General features: G+C 45.6%; 1 protein-coding gene across 1 annotated transcript in view; it reads right to left on the bottom strand.

The window, feature by feature from the left end:
- The window catches only part of SYNE2 (spectrin repeat containing nuclear envelope protein 2), a 177,849-nt gene that overhangs the window by 11,118 nt on the left and 151,895 nt on the right, over positions 1–14,836 (bottom strand). The window contains exons 102-107 of the mRNA XM_027895343.1: positions 7,815–7,977; positions 4,123–4,310; positions 3,822–3,972; positions 3,162–3,344; positions 1,753–1,890; positions 672–866 (exon numbers count right to left, since the gene is read on the bottom strand). Coding sequence (XP_027751144.1) covers positions 672–866; positions 1,753–1,890; positions 3,162–3,344; positions 3,822–3,972; positions 4,123–4,310; positions 7,815–7,977 — 1,018 coding nt within the window. The remainder of the gene's footprint in view (positions 1–671; positions 867–1,752; positions 1,891–3,161; positions 3,345–3,821; positions 3,973–4,122; positions 4,311–7,814; positions 7,978–14,836) is intronic.

The raw sequence follows: 14,836 nt of genomic DNA, 5'->3' as shown, positions 1-14,836 counted from the left end.
TTTCCCAAAACAATCGTCAGCAGCAGCTCCCTCCTTTCTTTCAAGACCCTCAACCACCACAACATCTGTCTTTAGTTTGCAGGGAGGGGTACCCAGCTCCAGATGGACTTCAAAGGTCAGCAAGGAAACGAAGCTCAGGCAGGGGTGAACAACCCCCAGCACAACTTGTAGTTGTTCCTATTACTTCCTTCACCTGCCTTTCGAACAGATGTTCTTTCTTTTTGAGCCAAAGCAAACTGAAAATCATCTGAATGTTCCCAGGGTAAAAGCAGAGTGTGTGTTGCTCCCCATTCAGGGTTCTCACAACAAAGTGGACAGGTGGAGCCTCATAAACATATAAGGAGATATTCTAAGCACATTACTGAAATTACAGAAAACTAAGAAACACCAAAGAAGCTTCTGAAGCCCTCAAGCCACTACTATATAAACATGAACCATGTGAACTCCTTCCATGCTATTATCCAGGTTCTGCAGATGGGAGTCCCACCAGGAGAGGAGTGAGGAGACAAGACTGGCAACAAAGACTTAACAAAGCTGACACATCTATTGTTGGAGCTCCTGACTCCTTCCATCTCAAACCATTCAGTGAAGCTGCTAGGGGTAAGCAGTGAGCATTGCAATTCAAACACCAAAATCTTGTCCCAGCAATCAAAACAACTGTTGGTTCTTACAGGATCCCTTGAGGTCAGTCTTTGATGGAACCGGGCAACTCGCCCAAACACCTCCTGACAGTATCGATGAAGTTCTTCCAATTCATCTTCAATCAGAGTGGCATCCAAAGGCTCGCTCTTCTGAATCAACTGCTCCCCAAAAACGATTAGCTGATCAATCTTATTGGTGTTCAGTGTTATTTCCTGCTGGAAACCCTATTTGGAAAATACAAGAAAAATAATTACTTCTGCATCAGCCCTTTCTAGCCTAAGCTTTGTCCCTTTCTTCTGGCTCACTGCAGTAAAAGACAAGATTGACACTGTTGTCTAATTTAATTTGGCAAATATCTTTTTACTTAAAAGGTGCAAGTGTTTGCTTTATTAGCAGAATTACAGTTCCAAATGAAGTGGCATTTTCCACCGATGTGTACATGAATTTGACTGCAGTGCCTGAGCCTGCAGACGATCACGACACAAGAGCTCAGCTAATCAGAGTTTATTTTTCTGTTGGGTACACACAATCTTTGTCTCAGTAGCAAAGAAGTCTGTTTGGCTGCTTGGGCCTCCAGCCTACACAACAATAAATCTACATCTCAAAACAATTAACAGTGCAGGGAGAATGGAGAAATGAGCATATGAACAGGTAGCAAAGACCTCGTATATTCTTTAGAATCATTGCACATTCCTGTTCTCTTATTTCTGTTGAAAGTCCCAGCTACAAACAGTGTGCTCAGAGGATGCCAATTCAAAAAAAATTCTCACCATAAAAAGAAACACCTGAATTTAGGAATGTAGCTTTTACTGTTAACCAGCATCTGCTACTTTCCAGCCCAGGTATCGCTGCCACTGACATGCAGGGTCAGGAGAAAATGGCAGGACAGAACTGAGCTTTAAGACTGAATCTGAATTAAATACTGTACAGACTAATCTTGATTCAGACAATAGGTCTTAACAATTCACTGGTGTCTTAAAACAAATATAGCCCTACAGAGGTCTGGTGGCTATTGTGAAGTTCCAGGAGAGGAGACGATTCTGTCAGGAGAGGGCAGCCCAGCAGAATCAGCTGGGCTACATTAAACAACTGTTCTATAAGGATACGTACATTTAACTGTCGCATCTTGTCATCAAAGTTACTTTTGGAGAAGTGCTCCACGTTTGTCAGCTGGAGGTCCATCTCTGTGAGCCAAACAAGGATGCTTTCCCTTGTCCCCTCAAACTCATCTCTCCGATTGGTGAAGTGCTGGATGGGAAGAAAAGAGCCAGTGTTATAAGACTGCAGCTACTAAAAGAGATGGTCACAGGACTCTTCTGAAAACAGTGGGTTTTTTTCAAAACTCCTGTTTACTTTAAAAGCCTTCAGGGTACAAATGGCAGCAGGCCATGAATAAAACCTGTTCCCTTCCTGTAGTGATGCTAGAACAGTGCCCTATGATAGTACACTATTTGTACGAAAGAGGGAATCAAACTTCAGCAGTGCAAGATGCTTCTATAAAGTTATAGTCTTGATTCCACACTGCAGGCCTTCTCCCACATCATCAGACCAGTGTAACAGTCATTTGGACTCAGGCTTGACATTTAATTTGTTCTTAATTTAAAACAGAAAAAGGAAGTAAAGCCCATCCCTAATTAAAGTCATTCAAACTATGAGATTGAAATCAGTTTTTACTGATTTTACAATGGAGAAGCTGGATCATGGATGCCCATGCCAGTGTAATTAATGCACCATTTGGGGTGGTAGCCAGGAGGAACTCTCCCTGCTGCCATCCCCCACAGAAGCTGCCAACAGACACGAAGCTTGCCTGTTCTCCTGGGTGGATTTACTGTTCAGGAAGGGGATCATATAACATCCCAAACACAACAACTCATAACTGCACAGATCAAACACCATCATTGCTCCCACAGCCTCATCCACTGTCAGCTGCTTGCTGCACTTGTTATATTTAAAAATCAGGCAGTGGTAAGTTTGCCCCAAGGCACAGCACAGAACATCTGCCCAGAGATCAGTTTAATTGACAAGATACTTCTTTGAAGTGCCACAAATACACCCTCGGACAACATTCCTTGTCAGGCAGGCAGTACAGCAGGAGCTGTGCCTCCCCATCACATCTCCACATTTAAAGCCTTGTAGGTGAATCAGAACTTGGCACGAAGGAGAGCTGAGCTGCAAACTCCAAACCATATCTGCACCACTGGGGCCCTTTTGTCTCTTTTCCTCTTAGCTGTGGAAAGAAGCCAGTGCATGAACACTTTACAAGAATAAGAGGATAAGTGTTATAGGAGCAGTGAGACTGGCAACTCATCATCCAAATTTGCATCCTTATGCTCTTCTTCAGCTACCAAGAGCCCATCTACCAAGGACAGGTTTATGCCATGTCCTTGGTGACCTTTCCAGAGCTGCTCTCCTACACTGACAGCTCAAGACACAAACCAACACAAGACACGTGCATGTTTTGCTCTTGAAAAACTCCTACAGCCAGTGCTCCTCGCTCTCTCATCCCACTGTGCCGTTACCTTGAGTCTCCTCAGAATGGAAGCGACTCGTTTCTGGAGGTTATCCCAGCGCTGGTTTCCTTCGTGCACCATCTGCTTCAGCTTGCTGGCCGAGTCGGTGCGGTTCTCGCGGGCCAGGCGCCGGTACTGCTTGTTGATCAGCTCCAGCTGCGTGAGGCGCTCATGGATCTGCCGCTGGAACGCCTGCAAGGCAAAGCAGTGAATTCATTCCCCTGCTGACAAGAGAAAGGATGCGGATGATACTATCCATCAAGAGAGATGATGCCCTCCCCTTAAAAACAGACCTTCCAACTGCAAATTTATATCCAGAGGAGGACCCGTATTTTAAATCATCTGCTCAGGCTGAGCTCACTAGGAAAAGAAAGAAAAAAACCACCCACAAAGGTCTCTTGCCTATAAAAAGCAAATCTTTTAACTTATAAGCAGGATCTTGTCAGTTCAGAGCACTGGATTCTCCACGTTAAAAAACAAATCTGGAGACAAATACATCAGTCAGATATCCAGCAGCCACACACTGGGCACGTTATTTATGTTCTCTATATCACCAGTGCCAAACTGGTGTTCTCCAGTGATCCAGGCATTTGGCAGAGACAAGAAGTACTCAACAGCCTGATCATTCAGCCTGCTGCTGAGCATAAAAGAAGAAGTTAGAAAATTCACCTCAAACTTCTTCAGCTCCTCCTTTGCATGCGTGTACAAAACCTCTGAAGAATTCGGCCTCGCTGCTATCGTTTCAGATGATTTCAGCCAATCTTCAAAGCGAGAATAGTCGTCCAGAAACCTCTGCCATAGACGCCAAGTTTCTTCGATTCTGAGAGAGCAGAAATGGAAAGGTTCTATCACAAGCCAACTATTAATTCTGAATTATCTTTTTCCTTTTCAAAATTCAGCTTTTGGCAAAAGCGTTTCTCCAAAACGCTGCCCCAGGCTTCTTCAGGAGGGGTCAGGAAAAGGGACTTACTTCATTCGCCTTTCCATAGACATGGCACAGATGTTCCTCCACCGTCTGTCCAAACTCCTGGTAGTCTGCTGGATGGAGTCACACTCCGTCTCATTAGCACAAGCATCTGAGTCGTGCAGCAGCACTTCACAAATATTGAACACGGACTCCACGCCTGCCGTGTGCTGCTCTATGTCCCGCTGCAGATCCTGCCATTGGCAAAAGAACAGCTTGAGTGGAAGGAAACACGGGCGGCCACATTGCAGACATGCCCTTTCAAAATGCTGTAGAGGACAGGGAAGGAGCAATTTGGGTGTCAGGAGGAGCTGATTTAGCATCAGAAAGCAGACGTGCAGCACGAGCTGTGCAGATGACAGGCCAACAGGACAGGACACGACTGCCACGCAAAAAGGGATTGTCCAGCTTTGGTTTCTCAGTCTAAACTCAATCTTCTCATTAACAGTCTGGACAATTTCAATGTGCATTCCAAATCCAAACCTTACATATGCCGTAAATAAATTCTTACTAATTTTGACAGCACAAGGTGACTGTCTCATATCAGCTTACTGCACTCTAAGACTTGTCAGAGAACTCCTAGCACAGCATGTGTATTTTAGTGACTGTGTGATCACAGACTGTTGGCATGAAACACAGAAACACAGCACACAAGTACCTGGTGTTACACCACTTTTCTTATTCCCTCTTGTAGAGCTCCTATTTTGACAGACTGTGCTAAAGGGTCTGGCAAAGACCTTTTGTCTAATCTACACTACAGTTTTCTTCTCCAGAGCCATGGAAGTCTGTCCTCTCATTCTGCACCCATCAGCACTACTAATGTCAATGTGACTGAATGACAGGGAGGAAAAACAAGCCTTATCTAAACATTTCTTATTGAAAAGGCAGCTCTGCACAATGCTACCAACTATAAATATTAATAAAATGACAATGCCCATTACATTTCCATTTTTTGAATCCATTTCTGGCCTTTCTAATGAAGGATACAGAGACTTTTGCTCAAATAACACTAGAATAACAAACAGAAATGAATATATTTCTGACAACAGCGAACTGGAACTGCCACTAAATGATATTATTGATTTCAGTTAACATATGAAGCAGAATTGGTTTTGCTCTGGACCTAAAAAAAAAAAAAAACACAAAAAACAAACCACCACAAAAACACCAAACCCAGAATAAAACAAACAAACCCAGACACAGCTTATGGTAAATACAGAAGGAATTGAAGGAAGATATTCCCAGAAGTCAACAAGCTGCAAGGAGCTGAGTATCACCCAGTGGCAATCTGCAGTGGTTACATGGGTACCTGAAGGAAGAGCTGAGCCATAAATGGTCATAAAATGGCTTGTGGCATTTGTAGTAATGAACAGCTTTAAGGAATGTAGAAGCAAAAATCTTTACATGGATGAGAGACTGCCAGAAGGAGCTAAACAGAATTTTTTACAGGTTATTAAGGACTCACAGCTGTTTTCTGAGCAAGATGCATCAGGGTTTTTTCAATACAGGCTCTACAGCTGGGAGCAGGCTCTACCCTGCTACTGCTACCTGGAGAGTCTCTTCTGAATTATTAAATTCCACTGGATTTGCAGATGCATTAATGAAAATGAGAATTTTGACCACAGATTAGAAATTAATTCTAAGCTGCGCTATGGTAATGTTGCTCATCCCTTTAGGTTATGCCTGGGTTCATGGAATAACCCTAGTCAGAACCCTTGCTGTATTCCAAATTATTGGACAACAACTGGACAATAATTGGACAACTGTATTAAGTGACACAAACACAACCTAAGTAAGGGGGCCAGGAACATCCACTGAGCCCCAAAAGGTAGTTTTCCCTCAACTCTGCACAGTGTTGCCCAGAGAGCTTAAACAGAACTACACACTGCTAGATCTCTGCATTAGAGAAACACCTTTTCACTCCTAAAATTGTTATGACTTATGTTGTAATCTTTATCCTTTAATTGAACAAACACGCCATACAACATCTCTGTGGATGCACAACACTTTTAAATGTCATTATTCAAGACTGAACAGGTAACGCTTTTCCAGTCATGGATGGCAAATCAAAGAAGCCTGTAGGGCATATTTCTCACCACACTCTGCTCTTGCTGAAATAATGGTTCAGATAAAACCAGGAAAGATCTTTTTACTTGTTGCATTCAGATAAATGTTTCTCTAATGCAGAGCAAAAGAGGCTTTTTTATTTTTTCTGTGGTCTTTTTTAGTCAGCACAATCTTCTCATACTCAGCCTCTTAAAAAGTTACAGTACAAGAGGTCTGGAGGTGCCCAGGGGTCTGTGTTTGAAACAGAATCCAAACAACAAAGCAGTAAGTAGCTCTGAGAAGGAAATGACGGCTCTTACAGCCACCTGAAGCTTGAATGCTCATAATAAAAATAAATTAGTTTGGACACAACTCCCTTGTGCCCAACACTCTGCTCTGCCTGGCAGTTTTTCACCGCTTTTGAAAATGCAAAAGGTTTGGATGGGTAGAAAACATTTCCTTGTTGTTTACATGATCATGCACAACAAAGATGAAACCATCAGAGGCACTGGGCCAAAGCTTCTGGTGTTTGACCAGCTCTGGCAGTGGAGGGAGCCACTTCCACTCCTGTCACAGAGGAGCTGAGCCTTCCTGTGATGTGTGGGACGTGAGTGCAAGGACAGCCCTATGAACCAGGAGAGAACACAGCCCTCAGGCCTGGGTCACTCAGGGATTGCAGAAGCCAGAGAGAAAAGATGGGAAGGATGAGAAGGACACCAATAGGTGTTCTTAAAGGCAGATGCTATAAAGCTTCCAAGCTTGACAGATTTATTTGTGATACTTAGTTTTAGGGCAAATATTCTTGTTTAACACAAAGGCCAGATGACAGCCGAGCTCTTTGAACCTGGGCAGACTTATAGCCCAGCCCTGAGCAAAGGCTGACTCCACCAGCATGTCTGTGCTTTGGAGAAGTTCCTTTTTGTTCCTTGGCTGCTGGTAGGAGAAATTTAGTCCAGGAGTATCCAGCTTAGCTCTTAAGATCCCCCTGGTGAGCCACTGCCTTGGATAAATGCCCACTCCACTCACCCAACACCCAGCGGTGCGAGGCTGGCTCACACCTATCGCCCGAGCAGGATTCATGCACCATCTCACCCAACCCTGAGGGATCTTCAGGGCCTGCCCACTGGATCAGGCCTCAGCCAAAGGTGTGTCTGCACAAGTCCACCCCCTAAAGCTCAAGCACCCTTCTCTGCCAAGCTTGCTCTGCTGTCTGCAAGGAGGGGATGAGAACTGAGCTAGTGAGGCAATGGATCAAATCACAGCACTTGAATCAGTCACAGCCACTTCGCAGGAGAGCAGCGTTCACGCCTTGTCAGTCCAAGTCAGCCTCATGTATTCTGCCCGCTGTCTGTGCCCTGCCTAGCCCTTAGGAAGTCTGCTGTACTCAACTGAGCAAATTTAAAATGCTTTGGTTTGTGTTTTGCATGTTTTCCTCGGGTGAAGCGGGGAAGGTGAAGCGAGGGTAGCTCAACACAATACTGGAGTTACTGCAAGCAAATAAAAATTTTCCATGTAACGCATCTTGGCAGGAACATGCCATGAAAAGCAAAGAGTTAGAAGGGCTAGCTAAAGAAAAGAAACAGATGATTTTAAACCAGGACTAATCAGCAGCATTTTTTAACTCATTTACTCTGGCTGCTGGTATTTCCCACCTGCTGTTCTGCCAGTCTCTTCTGGATTTCTTGGTCATCACAGATGTCATAAACAACAGGCTTGGAAAGCTCAGACTCAATCCGGGCCAACCACGTGCGAAGGTTACTCATGTTTTTGTCCAAAAGTTGTATAAAAGCAAATGTTTCCTTCAGTTTCTTCACCCTAAGCAAATCAGGAAGAATATTTTGTTACAAAGGTCGGCGATCAGCGGCAAGGGTGTTCGCAAAAGGTGATGACAGGCACGGCTTCATGAAGCACTTACTGTCGCACCAAGCTGCTGCCTGGAAATCAGAGCCATGTTTCAGTCAAAACCTACCTAAATTGGCTCAGCAGGTCCCTGCTCTGCAGCTGCAAGGTGGTCTTGTGTGAATGCTTTAATGAAACTACATGAGCAAGGTGAATTTTCATCTGCTAGTGAGCACTGGACATTTGTCTAAGTGGGAATTTGTACCATAACACACCACAGTTAAACTAAAATGGGTATCTATGGTCTGATTGTCCTGCAGTGAATTATGGGTGTCTTCTTCAGCAATCAACAGGCCCACGCTAATCAGCAAAAGGCACCACTGTGTCAACAGAGGCAGGATCTGCCAAAACCAGCAGTCCAACACTCCAGGCAAATCACAGAATCATAGACTGGTTTGAGTTGGAAAGGTGAAAGATCACCCTGTTCCAACCCCCATCATGGGCAGGGACACCTTTCACCAGACCAGGTTGCTCAGAGCCCCATCCAACCTGGCCTCGAACACTTCCAGGGATGAGGCATCCCCAGCTTCTCAGGACAACCTGCTCCAGTGCCTCACTACCCTCTGGATGATGGCAGGAGAGGAGAAGGCCTGAACAACGATCACTACAGAGTCTGTAGCACCACAACATTAAAAGCTCTCCTAAACACCACACTGGAACATGCAGAGATGTGCCAGACTCTCCTGATGGGTGAAGAATTTAAAAAAAAATACTGAAGGAGGAGAATATCCAATGGGTATAGAGACTTGTGCAGTGGGCAAGCAATGAACCATTGACACTATTTACTTTTCTTACACTATTTGTAGCATAGCTTTAAAACTGGAAACTTTTCTTTATTTCCAGCCTTGACAGCATATTAACATGTCAAATCCCCTTATAAGCCCCTCAAATTATCCAAGTAGCACATTTTTATATTTTGGAAAATTTGTTCCCATGTGTTGGAGGAATATTTGCTCAACTACCTCACTGCTCTCAAATATTTCCTTGAAATTCTTATTTATTGCAATTCCCCCAAAAAGTTACTGAAGAGGCAACACCAGGGGGACACTTATCTCTTCTGACTTCAGACTTATTTCAGAGCTTGCCATCTAGACCTTGGTAGTTAATGGAGAAAAAAAAGATAACGATTTCTATCAGACCTGTCTTAAACATCCAGATCACAAGACGAGATGAGCTGTACCAAAAAGCACGTGTTTCTCCTCATGAACTCCAATGCTCTACCCTGCAGTACTATAAACATCAACCCTGCAGATGCTAAAGTCAGGTGAATTCATTCCACCCGTGTCCCAGGGAAAACCCACTGCTTCCCTGTGCTGTTCTCCTGGCTGCTTGCGTCCCTCTGATCTCTAGTTATGGTCCCTCTGCCTTGGGTTGGATTTTTGGACCCTGTATGGGATTTTGAAAAGGCAAATTTACAAATTAAACCTTTAGCCACTGCCTGCTCTAGCAACTACCCAGAAGAGACTCTTCATTTAAGTCAGGTGCAGTGCAAAAAGGTAAAAGTATGTAGTGTGAAAAGGCTGAGACATTTCCCATTCATTGGCCACTGTGGCTGGGAACTGTCACCAGCTAAACAAAACCAGCAGTGGGACTGCAAGGGCAGCTTGGACAAGGGGATCACTGCATGTCCCAAAATGCAGGGGAGTGCTGAGCAGTCTGAGATGAACCCTGATGTACTTGGCAACACCAGTGTTGTGCAAGTCTGGGGCAGGACAGAGGGATGTGATCTCATGTAGTGCAGGAGGGGACAGAGCCCAAGACAGGAGTGAGGGTACCTGCATGGTGGCTTCATGCAAAGGACCTATCTCTCTCTTGAGAGGAAAACAGGAAGGTTCCTGGCCCACTGTCCTGCCTGCTGCCAAACTATCCAGCAAGTTTTACATGAGAGGGGTCCAAACTGCCTGTAATCAAGCAGCTTTTGCAGTTGCCTGCTGATACAATGACAGGAGACATGCAGGAGAGCTAATCCATAAAGAATATGCCACTCTGTAAGCAACAAGTGATCTCATTAGCAACCTTAAGGTAATCAAAGAGGATACATACGTCAGCTAGACACTTGATTTAAGGTAAAGCACTTGTGGACGAGATGTGGGAATGATCCTGCTGGATTTATTCAGTCCTGCTGGTTACTGTGAAGGTACAGAGCATGGCCAGCATATCTGGGATCTCATATTGATTAGCAGCATGAAAAGCACCTTCCCCTACCTCTTGTCCCAAAAGGACCAGGCGGTACTTTCAGTTGTTTTACAAGGAGGGTGAGAAGAGCACAGTCCTCCACTGGGACTCTGGAAGGGATTTAGCAACTCTGTACTCTCAAAAAATTAATATTGTCTGACTGACGTAACCCTGCAAGCCAGTCTGAAGGACTTGGCCCAAGTCCATGGTCCACCTTGTTCCTGCCTTGCACCCACAAAGCCACTAATACTGGTATAAAGTGCAAAGCAAATGCCCCTACCCCTTAGCACTGCCTGTGCTTTCCACTGCTGCAGCTGATAGAGAGGAAGCCAATGGATGACAAAAGCACTGAGCTGCTCTCACTTTCCTTAACAAGCTCTTTGCAGAACTCTGCTCCCAAGTTCAACCCTGTATGCAAACAGCATCTGGCTCCCAAGCAAACAGCTGCCATATAAATCTTCCTGCTCCTGGTTCTGCTTCTATTAAGAGGTACTCAATAAACATGTCATTGCAGCGTTTTCTTGTGCTATCATGGGCTGGCAGTAATTTACCCAGGAGAACTAATTCTTCCTTCACCCTACTCCCAATCAGTCAGTTTGGATGTGATGGTTGTGATGCTCAGCAGGGCCTGTGACTCCTCAGGGAGTGTGGCCCACCAAAGACAGGTGACTCAGGAACGCTTCTCCCTGGAGAGATGGGACAACAAGCTCTGTGTTGAGCACCAAAGGGGAGAGCCAGAAGAAAAGCCAGGCCAGAGGAAGAGTCTGAGCCAAACATCTACACTGTTGCATTGTTAACTCTGCATGATTTCAGGCCAGTTGGGAGGAAAACAAGCTTTAATTGCTGCACTGGTCCTGACTGTATCCCGTGGGAATTTATTCTCTGCATAATCTATGACGTTTCCCACTAGTGCTCTGGAAATGTCCCTCTGGTGACTCCCAAGAGATGCCCACACTGGGAGCATCTGATGCCACAGCTGAGCTGCTGAGACCACAGCCTGCTGTCCTGCTCAGGATCATCTCTGCTTCCCTGTACCCCCTTCTCTGCCCGTTATCCACCTGCTTCTCATTCCTAAGCTGCATTACAGAAAAATTCACAGGTCGCAAAACACCTTTCTTCAGTCTGCACCTTGGGAAATAGGCAGGTATACACAGCCAAGGGAGCCCAAAGCAAAACCAAGGGATAGGAGATCATAAATAAATGTCTCTATGACTGAAAGCACACTCGGTAAACTTAAAAAACAACAGTTTAGAAGCCAGGTGTGGTGTCTTGCACCACCATTCCAATATTATTTTGGTTTAGAAACCACTCTAAATTTCAAGTTATGGATACCACCATAAATATGTAGGTCTTTATCTTCCAGTGTTACTAGAAGCAACAGTCTCAAACAGCATCACCGTGGTACTAGGAGCTTACGCTTACTTTTTAGCAATTTTCATGACATACACAATTGTAATTAAGTAATTTAATCTGGATAGAACATGGCATTTGTCTGTGATTTGACCACCCTTAATGCTCTAAATCATTAATCTCAAACTTGAGCTAAGCAGACAAAGAGGAATAAAAACCTAACAGAAGTTCACACTAGTGCAGGGGGTAAGTGGGAGGGCAGCCTTGTCCAGATGTTCTGGTCAGCACACACAGGGCCCAAGGTAAAGGGCAAGAGTTCTGCACTGAAGCAACAAGCAAAAATGATGAAAACCTTGAGCATCTTCCTTGAGCACCCTCAGCTTCCCCAGAAGTCACAGGGAACTGCCATTTCTCTGGCTACACCTCAGAGGAAAACAGACTAATTATAACCATAAAAGTCTTACATTTGCAACCAGCATTCTCAGATGCATATCTGCACACTGCAAGTACTCTTGCGAATCACCTGTTTTGAGATGCATCCTGAAGGGACCATTTGTAGGGAAAGACAGTGTTGCTGGGAGCTGGGTGGAGGTGCACATTGCAAACCTCCAAGCTTAGGGACAAAAGCTTCCCCCCAGGTCCAGGGGACAATCACCCAACACACGGGGAATTAACAGCAATAGAAGTTCAACTGCAGCAGAGGAAACCAGCTCCTCCCAGCTAGCCATAGGATGGAAGGTGGCACCACTGTTGATTGAGTTCTTCCTCTACCAAGTTTGATTTCAGGTTATTTGGTCAAACAGAAAAGAGTTACTGTGTTTACTGAGAAAAGGTCTACTTATCCATTGTTCACTTCCCAGTGAGAGCTCACCTGCCACCATTCACCATGCCTCCAGAAGCAAAAGAATTAGTAGTAATTTAAAAAATCCAATAAATATCACCACCAGTCTAAAAAAAACCCCACAAACCAAAACAACCAACAAACTCAGACTTGTCATTTACAAGAGGCCCAGCTAAAATAACATCCTGATTCATAAAAGCACTGAGACAAATGCATGAGACGCCTGGGATAAGCCAAACAAAGCCAGTTTCTAAATGTCTTAATCTTCACACCAGAATAGCAGTGGCAGAAAAAGAACAAAACTGGAAGATTATAACTAAAAGCTGGCTGCAAAAGTGAACAGAAGGACTAACTGACCTGACTACAGACTGGATTTGGGTCTTAATACCCTCAGTGAAGTTGCCCGCATTGGGTTACAAGAGAAACCCATTAAGCTGTCTCAGGTTGAATCATTGTACAGCCACAGAAATAAACAGAATATTTATTTGTAGGAACTACTCAGGAAGTATATATCAGTAGAAGGAGCTTACAGGTTGATTGAAATGTATTCACACAAGCAAAAAGAATTACAAAATGCCTGCCAACTGCATTGCCTTAGATGTCAAAATGCTACAAGGAGAGGTAGGGGCAACCTCAAATAAGGTAAACAGTAACATTCAAATTCTAGTGTTTGAAGGAATGAACCACGTTCTGACATATATTCCAAACCCTCCTTCACGAGCACAAATGTCATCAGAAAAAGAGACTGGGTATGTTTCTTTCGGAGGAGGGGCTGAAACTGCCCTGCCAGCTGACGGGATTGTTTACCAGCCGGTAAAGCAAATGAGATGCACAACCCAGGAAACCTTTGTTCCGTGAGTTGCAGGGAGAGCCTAACCGTGGTGAGGGACAAAAGACGCGATTTGTTGAGGTGACGCCAGAGGCAAATTTTAGGCCTTATTATAAAATGCAGGGACATTACTCGGTCCTGGTACAATGAATGGCAGGAGCCCCGTGTCCGTGGGCCGTGTGCGCACCGGGAGCGAGCAGCGGCTGAAGGCGGAGGAGGCTTTTCTCGCGTCACCCTCCGGCGAGTCCAAAGGTTGTTGTTACGGATCTGCACCGCTTTGGGTGCCAACCCCCGAACGCGGCTGATTTCAAGCGAGAAGGCCCCTGAGCGCTATTCCTGCTGCTATCACGCCGCATCTCCCACTCATCCACTTGTCCAGGGAGAACTGCGGGGAGCCACGGGCGCATCGCATCCCGTCGCTTCCCCCCCCGCCCCCCGCCGCCGCCCGGGGCCAGAGGGTCCCGCTGCTCCCACAGACCCCACCGCACCCGCCACCGCTCGGCAACACCGCACTTACTGTTCGCACGAGAAAACCATTCCTCAGCTTGCAGATCCCAAGCTGCAAGGGGGACCGTCTGTGCGACCAGGCAGGCATGGAAGAGGAAACCCCTCCTCCACAGATGCCCTATTTATCCGCCGCTTTAGCATCCCGCGTGGCGGGGGGGAGACTCGCCCTCCTCCTCCCCGACCCCGAGCTGGGGAGACACCGTAGCTCTCCCCCCCCTCTCCCCCATTTTAACCCCTCCGTTTTGCCTTGGTATTTTTTTTTACCTGGCGAACGGCCGCATCCCTCCTCAGAACACAACCACGAGAGCTTTATTCTGACACAAGAGAATTAGCACATGAGGCAGCGCACGCCGGGCGGCTGCCTGCGGCTGGCGACAGAAAGGCTGCAAGCTGGAGCCTTCGGCACCAGGAAAGGTGGATGCAGTGCTCATTTCTTGGGCAAAAGAGGGACTGGAGCCTCAGCCCCGGATGATTTACAGCAGAGTCAATTTGAAGCAAACCCAAAAAAACGAGAGCACGTACATCCACGCACAGGCACCACGCACAAAGATGTATCCTTACTTCCCCTGCGTTCTGCTCTCCTGCCTTTACCATTATGTCCCAGGTATTTAAGCACGAATTAAATCTCCCACACACTAACCTGTCCTCTCTTTAACCTTCCAGACCAGGCAGAAGGCCTCCAGTGCAAATAGCCTGTTATGCCAGAGGACAAAATAACCCCTAATCTTCATTTATGATATCATTCGTTTGTGGAAAAACACGCTGTCATGTTTCCTCTGTGTTATGACTGCCAGAGATCACGGGGTGGGAAAACAAGGCGGAAGTCAGAGAACCTTAGATTACAAGTCACTCCCCATCCAGCCAATATCAGGAAAAAAGAAGTTAGGATAATCCCACAAAAAATGCAAAGAATGGTTTTGAAATCAAAGGTTTTTCAGTATTCAGATAATCTCCTGAAGACCTGTATTGGCTTGTTGATCGCTCACACGGTAAGGGGACACAGTGCCTGGGAAGACATGGCACAGAGGGAGAGGGCTTTGGGCATTTGCACAGGTAAATCATGCCCTCCATGG

The sequence above is a fragment of the Empidonax traillii genome, unplaced genomic scaffold (genome assembly GCF_003031625.1).
Source record: "Empidonax traillii isolate 1590-97213 ecotype Southwest subspecies unplaced genomic scaffold, ASM303162v1 scaffold457:size789790, whole genome shotgun sequence".
Lineage (NCBI taxonomy): Eukaryota > Metazoa > Chordata > Aves > Passeriformes > Tyrannidae > Empidonax > Empidonax traillii.
The sequence above is the reverse complement of the archived record's forward strand: the minus strand, read 5'-3'. Positions and strand labels throughout refer to the sequence as shown.